Raw genomic sequence first — 9,784 nt, 5'->3', positions numbered from 1 at the left:
CATATTTAATATCCTGTTAACTAGTTTTAAGAACCCCTGCTTACATGTAAAAAGGGCTGAGGTACACAACTTCAACACCCGAAATAAAAACAATTTTGATGTACCTTTTGTTAGACTTGGAAAAAATCAATCTAGTCATAGGATAGTGGGTATAAAAATGTTAAATAAGCTGCCTAAAGAAGTGCTTAATCTCACTTTTAAACAATTTAAAATAAAACTCAAAAATTAGCTATTAAGTAATCCTTTTTATCATGTAAAAGAATTTTTTGACTTTCCTGCCGCTGAAATCTGTAAGTAATTAACCTAAGGTTTTCATTTCTCTCATTGCCTGTACATTGTTATCTAGTTCTAATTTACCAAATAATTAAGGTTGTCTTCTTAAATTTCAACCACAAAACTTTCATATTTGTGTACTTTCAATCTCAATTTTATAGTTCCTTTGACAATTGTGAACAACATGCTTCCTGTTTTTTGACTATACCTCATGCATGTAAATCTGTGCCTTATGGGTAATAAAGACTGATTCTGATTCTGTACAGTCCTACCGCCAGGAGAAAGATAGCAACGTATGATGGGTGCAGGAAGGTACTTCAAAGAATCGGGTCCATCCGTCTTTCTACCCCTTCTCCTTCTCACACTTCCACTAGTAACCATGCTAAAAACATTTGTCGTGAGTTTTTTTTTAATTAAAGTGTTCAATTCGTAGAGGTTTGTTGAAATAATTGCGCTTACGTCATTTTATTGTCTATTTGAGTTTATAAACGATGGATACTACGAGTAACTGCAAGAGGGGGAAATAATAAAGTGAATCACGTAATGTTAATGCTAGTGTTACAGCTAAATATGGTGAGGAATCAAATACAATCATATAGTGTTTCCTTTAAAGAAAGTTACTGAAAGTGCTGTTTTTTTTTTTACATTTGTATATCCATCCCTAAGCAGTATTCATAAAATTAGAGGTGATTGTAAAACGTCCGATAGTTTGTCCCTGTGAACACCAGGAACGTAAAGGAAACGTGCGGCCGTAAATATCGACAGTTTTGACAAATGCTTAATTTGAAATATCGTAAATGATTACTATATTCATAACTAAAAAGCCTATCCTTTAAAAGTTCTACTCCCAATTGTGAAGGACAAAATCGATTTTCCTTGAGAAAAAGAGACTTCGCCTAAAATTTTACATGAAATTGATTTAAGGGATGAAATGTGCTAATAGACACAAAATACTAATCATACGTCTAGAAATCATTAATTGGAGAGTTATAATCTGACTAAAGTATTATAACTGGTGTCTTGATTATCAATAAAGGAGATAACAGACTTATCATCGCACACGTTGGCTCTAGTAATAGTTTTCTGGACAGAGGAGAACTTTTATTTCAGGCATGCATATCAACAGGTTGAGCGGGGTTTTAATGGTTGAATTTTTAATGCTTTTCCCTGCAGTTATTTTTTATGGACGGCACTAGATGGTGTTTTCACGTTCAGCAGAGAGTAGTAGAACAACACAAGCCAAATAGGTTAATCTCCACCGACGATCCAACGTGTCATATGAACCTACCCCCGCAGACCCTCCACTACATTCTTGCGGGGCCAACGTAAACTCTAGGCCGGCAGGCTGTTCCCTCACTACCACTACAATTACGTCACGAACGGTGGCTAACTTGTCGCGACTACCATATACACTACGCTTGCATGTTTATTGACAAATCACAACACAACAGTGCACTGGCTTTGGTAGTATGTTGTTTCATTAGTGACTGAATGAGTAAAGTAAAGGTTGTTATTTGTCTAACATGGAAGCAATTAATCATTTTACAGTGATGTACGGTAACATACATATTGTACTAGATGAAGTAAAGAATTAACACGTCTGAAAACGAGGAAATGAGCTTTTATGCATATATATGCATAAAAATATAGTAAAAATCACATAAGTGTTTAGCTTGTAGAGACATTATTATTATGATCAAGAATCAACTGTTGAAGAAATGTAAATTAACTATGCAGGCCAATATTTTATCTACAATAAGGCATGGTAGACAGAAGAAACATAAACCTGAAATGGTGTTTATTTTCATAGCAATTTTAAAAATTATTTAATTGTATAATAGAAGGATATAAGGTTTCCTCAAAAAGCAATCCTAAAGAAAACTATAGTATATAGAATAATTAGACGTGCTTAACAATGCTACAATTTATATTTAACTACGGTACCCGCGTTCAGTGTAAACTATCTCATTTCAATTTTAGTAAAAGGGCGTATATCAATACTTTTCAACATACTGCTAAACAATTCTTCAAAGAAGATTACTTATTACATAATTAGAAGAAAATAAATGAGCTATAAATTTCGGCCAAATAATATATGAAAAGGAATTTAATAAACAAACTTTGTTGTGACACTGATTTTTTCTTATTAAATAGTTCCTTAATCGTAATTGTACATAATTAATATAATTTTGTTTTCTCATTAATGCAGATGAAAATTATATAATATGGTTTATATATTTTTGAGCAATAGGTATCGAACTAGGCCAGTAAGAGTGCGCGAGGTGAGTACTTCGCAATGCTTTATAGGCGGGCACAGTTCAGTTTCTCAGCCACCGTTCGTGACGTCACAACAGAGCCTGCCGTCCGGCTCGGAGTTTACGCTGGCCACGATTCCTGCCACCTTCTTTCTCCTGGCGATCGGACTGGATCACTGTAAGACTAGAGGCAACAAAGAGAGCCCTATCGAACTTTGGACTCTAGGTGTAAAATGTCTTGCCGCCTCCCATTAAGTGTTTAACTATAAGATCTTTAAAAATAAACTTAAAACTTTGTACATTGATAGTGTAATTATTTAAAAGTGAGAAAATGGTTGTAGTAACAATTCCTTATCGTATTGCATTCGTATTTTTTTTATTTAATGTTTTAATTAATAAATAATTTAATGAACCATTGTTGCAATATTTGTCGATTTGTAAACCAGCATTATATTGTATGACTAAATCACCTCATAATCAAAGGCCGTATTAATTAATTTATTTATTTATCTGAGGGAAGTAAAGGGGTCGAAGAGCAACGAAAATAAAAACATTACTGAAAATTAAAACATGCAGTGGACTAGTTAGGTATCATAGAGGGAGCAAAATCCTTTATATTCAGCAGCCATGTTATTCGCTTATCGAGGGGGATTCCTAAATGTTTGACATCATTTTGTTGAGTTAGTTAGATGTTGTTAAGAAAAACACGTAAATGATTTCAAATGCAACATGCATGGTAACTGAATATAATATAATATATACTTAAGTATAACCTATAATGAGTCAGTACAGCTGTTTTATTTCGTCATGAGTTAAGCCTAAGCCGTAACCATGACAACGAGCTTGACACTACAAATAAACAAAAACACAAATTATCCATCAAACGGTGTAAGTTTTGTTTTGTTGTTTATGGTACCATTACGGGAATTGAATTTATTTTTACCTAAATTGTTACTAGATAATAAGAGTGAATAATTTTAAGAGTGCGTGTTGGTGGTTTGGCTTCAATATAACATAGTTTTAATTGTTTAATTGTAAATAATCTTATATGTAAGCAGTTATAACTATTTTTATTTTCAGGGACTACTGTATGATTTCTGTATGATTTTGGTGTAAACAACATCAATGTCAAACAACACACAGAACCCTTTGAATTAGTAGACAGAATTTGTGTGATGAAACAATTATAAGGCCTTGATTTGGGGTAGATTACTCTAGGGCTGGTTTGTGAAGGTTACTGTTTGATATTTTTCTAATCTTTGTTTACATTATGATTTTATTGGATTGTCTTTCAGTTGTTGACATTTTAGTTGAGAAGTGACATTTTAAGTTAATACAGATTTTTTGTCATTGAAAAATATATATATATGCGATTTTGTAAAATTATACACAAAAATCATAATAATTTAAAATGTCAATATTTAGTTCTGAATGTTGTTTTTTTTGCTGGATATAATATTGCTTTACATCAAAACAATATGGCACTAAAATATTTGTTAATGTAGTAAACCTGTGGTTTTGTTTGATATTTTTTTTACTTTCAGATACACAAACAGACCTAAAACAAACAAAGCAGTGTTACATTTAGTTTATTTTTACTAATTAGAAAAATAAACGTGTCTGGCAGCTTGTGACACAAATAACACATGTACATCAGCATTGACTTGCGGCCATTATTCAAATACCATACAAATGATTTTACTTTGTTCGAATTAATGTGGAACAATATTGTTATCTAATACATTAAAAAGAGCTGGAAATAATTAATTATAAACAACTACAATTAGATTGTTTTTGTATTTAATAGTTTAGGTATTTCTAATCAATAATTTGGTACTCCGATTCGATTGTGGTGGAGGCTGCTTACTATACTGCAGCCAGGGTAACTTGTGAAAAGTAAGTTTTTTTTAACAAACCTGGAAATTTCAAATAAATTGCTTTACATTGAAATGAGTTATGAAAATGTTTATATTTACTCAAGTAAATGGACTTATTCACTGCAACTCAGGATCTCAAAGCATTATCCAATATACATGATCTATATGTTTGTTGTCCTTAATATTAAACACTTTAAATATTTAAATTATGTTTATTTGCTCACTTATATCTAAAGCGTATATACTATTTACATGATTGTTTGCTATTTAACCCTCTTGATCCTAGGTATTTGTCGTATAATATCTCCTAAAAATTCCAGTGATTAATAGCAATGTATCATCTGCTAAAAGTACCAGCATTATTAGTCCGTTTTTTCAAGCAATTTCAGAAATTAAAATTTCCTTTTTATTCATCTTGAAATATACTACTAAATTATACAATGATAATTATAGAAAATGTGTTTCTTGTAATATATTACACCAAAAATAACTTTCATGAAAAATATTTTTCAGACTTTTTGACTTTGTACTTATGAATTTTTACAAAGGTATATTTATATATTTTTATAAAGTACAAAATGGAGTGTTGATGGCATAGTGGTCTAAGACTCGTGACTTTGGATCTGAGTTACAGATAGAGCGCATGTTCAAATCCTGTTTGTGACCATTGCAAAAACTATATTATCAGAAAGAACAGATTTTATTTTACTTATTGTGAAAATTACTTGTCATGATGTTGATTGGTTCTTTTTTTCTACCTCTCAAAAGGAAGTGATGTTGACGAGAAAGAAGCCACTCTGTACTTGTCTACTACCTGTGATTATAGGATATAAGTAGGTTTAGGTTAGATTACCATAAATATGTTACTAGTAGTAGCAAAGTTAAAGATAACGTCACTTGAAGCTTGAATTTGGGTATTATGTCAAGAGATGTTTTCCTTTTTCCATCAGAATTGTGGATTGGTGTCGAAGGTATTTCAGATGGCCGATATAAGATCACGTTGGAAGATCTGACCCTTGATCTGAGGTCAGGAAAGTACCAATTGGAAATGCCCTGGGCCATCAGTATCAAATTCAGTGCCCACACTTCTTGTTAATTTTAACTTTTTATACTTATAATATGTACGTATGTATTTAATTGACCTACTTATATAATCCAATAGCAAGTAGTATATAAAGACAGAGTGGCTTCTTTCTCGCCGACATTGATTCCTTTTGGGAGGTAGAAAACAAGAACTGATTGTCATGACATGTAATTTTCAAAGTAAGTCAAACAAAGTCTGCTCTTTGTAATAATGTAGTTTTCCAGGTCTCCGGTAAGGAAAAATATCCAAAAATAGTGGCTTCCAGAAAATATAGGAGATATTAATGTGAACATCCTCAGACCAGACCGAAAAACCGTAAGATTAAAAAATCAATTTCAATATTTATCAGTTAATTATCAACAGATTACTTGAACCATAGATATTAAATGGACCCCTAATGGGAGGGAATCCTTGTTTGAATTGCCTCGCTTGACACCTAGAGGCATTGGTCCTTTAAATGAAATCCTGCCCTCAACATACAAGAGTCAACCTACCAGCTCATACCTCCATAGACTTCAATGCACAACATCCGCAAAGAAATAACTATAAAAGTAATCATTTCTAGAATATCAGACCGCTCTGCTCAGCATAGCATAGCATATGTGATTTCATCTATCCAGACCAAAGAATAACCAATTATTCACTGAAGTTTCCAGCAGAAAACCTACAAGAACCAACATTCTGGAGCATTATAAATTAGAAGCTAGAAGCTGAAGAATATGCAATAGTTCAGCCAGTTAAAGACAGCATTCTGAAATGGCACCTGGAGCAATTGGAAAGCTCCACTGGTGGCCAAACAGGCCATCCTCGAAATATGGAACAGCATGGCCACTTCCACGTTAAACTCTATTTTCTACTTTTGAAACTGTAACTATGAATGTTGACAAGGTCTAATCACAGACACATAAAGCCAAAACAAAATCCTTGGCATTTCCCCAAATGCCAATAAATATAATAAAGGTAACAGTAGCAGCAGTCTGAGAAGATTTATGATAAGACCAACCTTATCACACGAGTTTCCCACTAGGTTCAGTGTCCACTAATTAGTTTAGACACTGTGATGTAAACTATCACAATACCATAACATCATTGTGAAAATGCACCAATAAGTAAACTTAACAGATCATCCTTGAACAGGTTCCAAATGAGAAGAAAAAGACCACCACCTTGTACACAGCACCTGGTCTTCACACTGATCACCCCCATTTGAAACAGACCAGTCCGAATCTATCTTCCCCAAGTGATTTGTAAGGAATAAATGAACCAGTCACCCACATAATCCCACTGAAGATCACCATCAAGTATGCTATACTCCTTTGAGAGTGGTTGACATGCTACTCAGAAACCCCTTCCTGTGTTGACTGAGAGATTTATCATTGTTACGAAATACATATTATAATTTGAAAAGTGAGTAAATTCCATAAAGTACTTACTTAGGATCATTAATATTAATAACCCTTGACTATCTCTCAGACTACCAGTAGTGAGCCAGGGTCCTTTTACCAATTTTTTTTGGAAGCTTTGAATATGTTTTTATATTTATGCAATTTAGATGAGTAATAAGGCCAGCTGACATATGAAAGCGTCAGTCCATGTATAAAGGTTTGACAAATAAAAATTTATTAACTTATCCTGTATTCTATAGAATTTAATTTCATCAGTGCAGAATTTCTTTCAATCTAGTCTCTTGGTCATATGAACCTTCCAGTTGTATAATAGCACCTATGAAAGTCTGCCCATGTACCCCAAGTCTTAGTATTCCTAACCAGAACTCTAACTATCCTCCTCAATGAGACAGGTTCAGAGTTCCTCAGGATACCTTGGATCTTTTCCAGTTGACAACAGAATATCTTGTCTCAAAGATTTCATAATTACAGATATTAGTCATCAACAGATAAATCCTATTTTGCTCTATTGTTGATCCTGCTCTTATTATAGTATTCAGTTCTTGCCTCAAGATTCTTCTTTTACAAAACCCATTTTACGTTTGTGGGATTTCTGTCGCTAACATTTAAATTCCAATTTCAGTTCCTAAATTGCACGGCATTTTCCCCTCCCTACTTAAACAATCATTGATCTAGCTGAAAAACAAGGAAAGTCATTGATCTACCCATCTTCCTAGTCAGCAACTATAGACCAATATCACTCATATGCACCATAACAAAGGCTTTTAGAAAAAGTAGTACTTACAAGGTTGCTTAAACGTCTAGAAAACAATAGTATTCTAATCAGCCGTCACCATGGCTTTAGAAAAGGCAAGTCCATCAGAGCCATAATCGACTTAGTGGAAATATATGATCCAACATTTATACAACTGAAGGAGAGGCCACAACAACATGCATCCTCCAGGACTTGAGTAAAGATTTTGATAGGCTCAAAGTCTCAAACTACGAACTCTAGGCATTCAAGGAACAGTACATCAGTGTTTCAGAGCTACCTCAGTGGAAAGATACAGATGACTGAGATTTATTACCTCATTTAATAAACAAGACATCTCAAACAAACCAGATCCACACAAGTACAGACAACAAGAAGTGTCCCTCAGGAATCTATTCTGAGCCCTGTTTTGATTATTCTGTTTACAAATGAAATTGTCTATGTCTTACATGAAAATTGTGAGGCATCCCTCTAGCCATGATACTGCCCTTGTTGTTTCCCACAGGAATGATGAAGAATTAGAGATAAATGCCTATATTGCTACTAGCATAGCTAAACACTATAACCAGGAGACTGGCCTGGTATTGAATGAAGACAAGACACAACAGCTATTTTTTAGTCCACAAAGAAGGAATGCCCCTGCACTACCCAATATCTCAGCATTTCAGGAGGTCAGTTACCTTGGAATGACCATATACCTTAACCTTCTTATCGAGGAGCAATGTTCTTCAACATTCTACCTGAATCCCTAAGAAGACTGCCAGAAAAGAACTTCAAAGCCTCCTTGAGAAACTGGCTACTGGAGCAACCAATTTACACCATCCAAGAATTTGTTCAATGTAGAACACACAATTTTTGACAAACACTAACTCATACACCAACTGTAACATAAACATGACTTTTGCCCTGTTCTCCAAGAATATGTGCAATAAAGAATATTCTATTCTATTCTATTCAACTGGAAACCCCAAGTTAAAACTGAATATTGACATCCATATTTAAAAACCTGTCAATTGAATAAAATGGATTATATAAAAACCACAAATAAAATTTTCTTTTAAAATTAGTTATGGGAGTAACATGAGCAATTTCTGGAAACTTGTTTATGTTATTGTTATTTCTATACATTGTTTACAATACTGTAATTCCTGTTTTATATTGTCATTAGAGCCATTAAGCTCAAACCATTTCCAATTGTGATTCATTTAAGAAATCTGGAAGTTGTATGATTAAATCTATTTATGCATACAGTTGTATGTCTTTGAGAAATTTATTCTATTTGTATATACAGTTTAGAATGAACAATAAGGTGATTTGTATATATTATTTGTTATACATATTACCGTAATTATAGTTCCAGGTTGAATAAAACATGTATGATGAAAGCATTGATGTGACCAATGCTGAGGAAGTGAGGAGCCCTACACCTGAGAGCTTGGCCAGCAACTTGAGCAGAAATGATGATTCCAAGAGTAAAGACCCACCTCTAACTTCGAGGCAAACTCCTTCACGAGTAGGTATACTGCTAGTTTCAGAACACCAAAGTGTTTTGATATACAGGGGTGCTGAAAAGTCCCGGGACGGTCGAATAACTTTTGAACTAATTACAATATAAGAACCAAAATTTACATCAAGCTTTTGCTCATATAAAACTATTATTTTATGTATTTCACCATGATATCCTGCTTATGGGGGACGTCCCGCTAGGGGTTGGTGAAAATTCTTAAATAGAAGCATAGGTCGAGTCGTACATCAAATTAAAGCTCTTTTAATTAGAAACATTTTGGCGAAAATCTGACGTAAAACAGTTGACGCATTACAAAATGGCGGACACTCAAAGATTATAAAATACAGAATTTTTCAAATGCAAACATTCTGGTTGTTAGAGAAAACTGAGACACTTAATCTTTTATTTTACTTCTTTTACTTCAAATCACTTACCAAAACAGTTATAACAAATGTTCAAAGTGTTTGCCTTGAGTTTGCTGACAATATCCCAATCGATTGTAGAACGCTGATATCGCATTGTTTAAAGCTTGGACAGGAACACCCTGAGCTTCTATTACAATACGGTTTCTCAACTAATCCAAATTTTGAGGTTTTGTTTTAAACACTTTTTCTTTGAGGTAGCCCCAAAA

General features: G+C 33.5%; 1 protein-coding gene across 3 annotated transcripts in view; it reads left to right on the top strand.

Moving 5' to 3' along the window:
* Positions 1-3,415: 3,415 nt before the first annotated feature.
* Positions 3,416-9,784, top strand: part of LOC124365062 (intraflagellar transport protein 46 homolog) — a 30,194-nt gene continuing 23,825 nt past the window's right edge. For 2 of the 3 annotated variants that reach the window (XR_006922693.1, XM_046820981.1), the window contains exons 1-2: positions 3,416-3,511; positions 9,001-9,159. Coding sequence is in view for 2 of the 3 variants with exons in the window: in XM_046820981.1 (XP_046676937.1) it covers positions 9,019-9,159 (141 nt within the window). In the remaining variant the exon portion in view is untranslated. Of the gene's footprint in view, positions 3,518-9,000; positions 9,160-9,784 lie in introns of all 3 variants that reach the window. The other variant, XM_046820982.1, reaches the window with a different exon arrangement.

The sequence above is a fragment of the Homalodisca vitripennis genome, chromosome 6, assembly GCF_021130785.1.
Source record: "Homalodisca vitripennis isolate AUS2020 chromosome 6, UT_GWSS_2.1, whole genome shotgun sequence".
Classification (NCBI taxonomy): domain Eukaryota; kingdom Metazoa; phylum Arthropoda; class Insecta; order Hemiptera; family Cicadellidae; genus Homalodisca; species Homalodisca vitripennis.
This window is presented reverse-complemented; position numbering and strand designations above follow the sequence as displayed.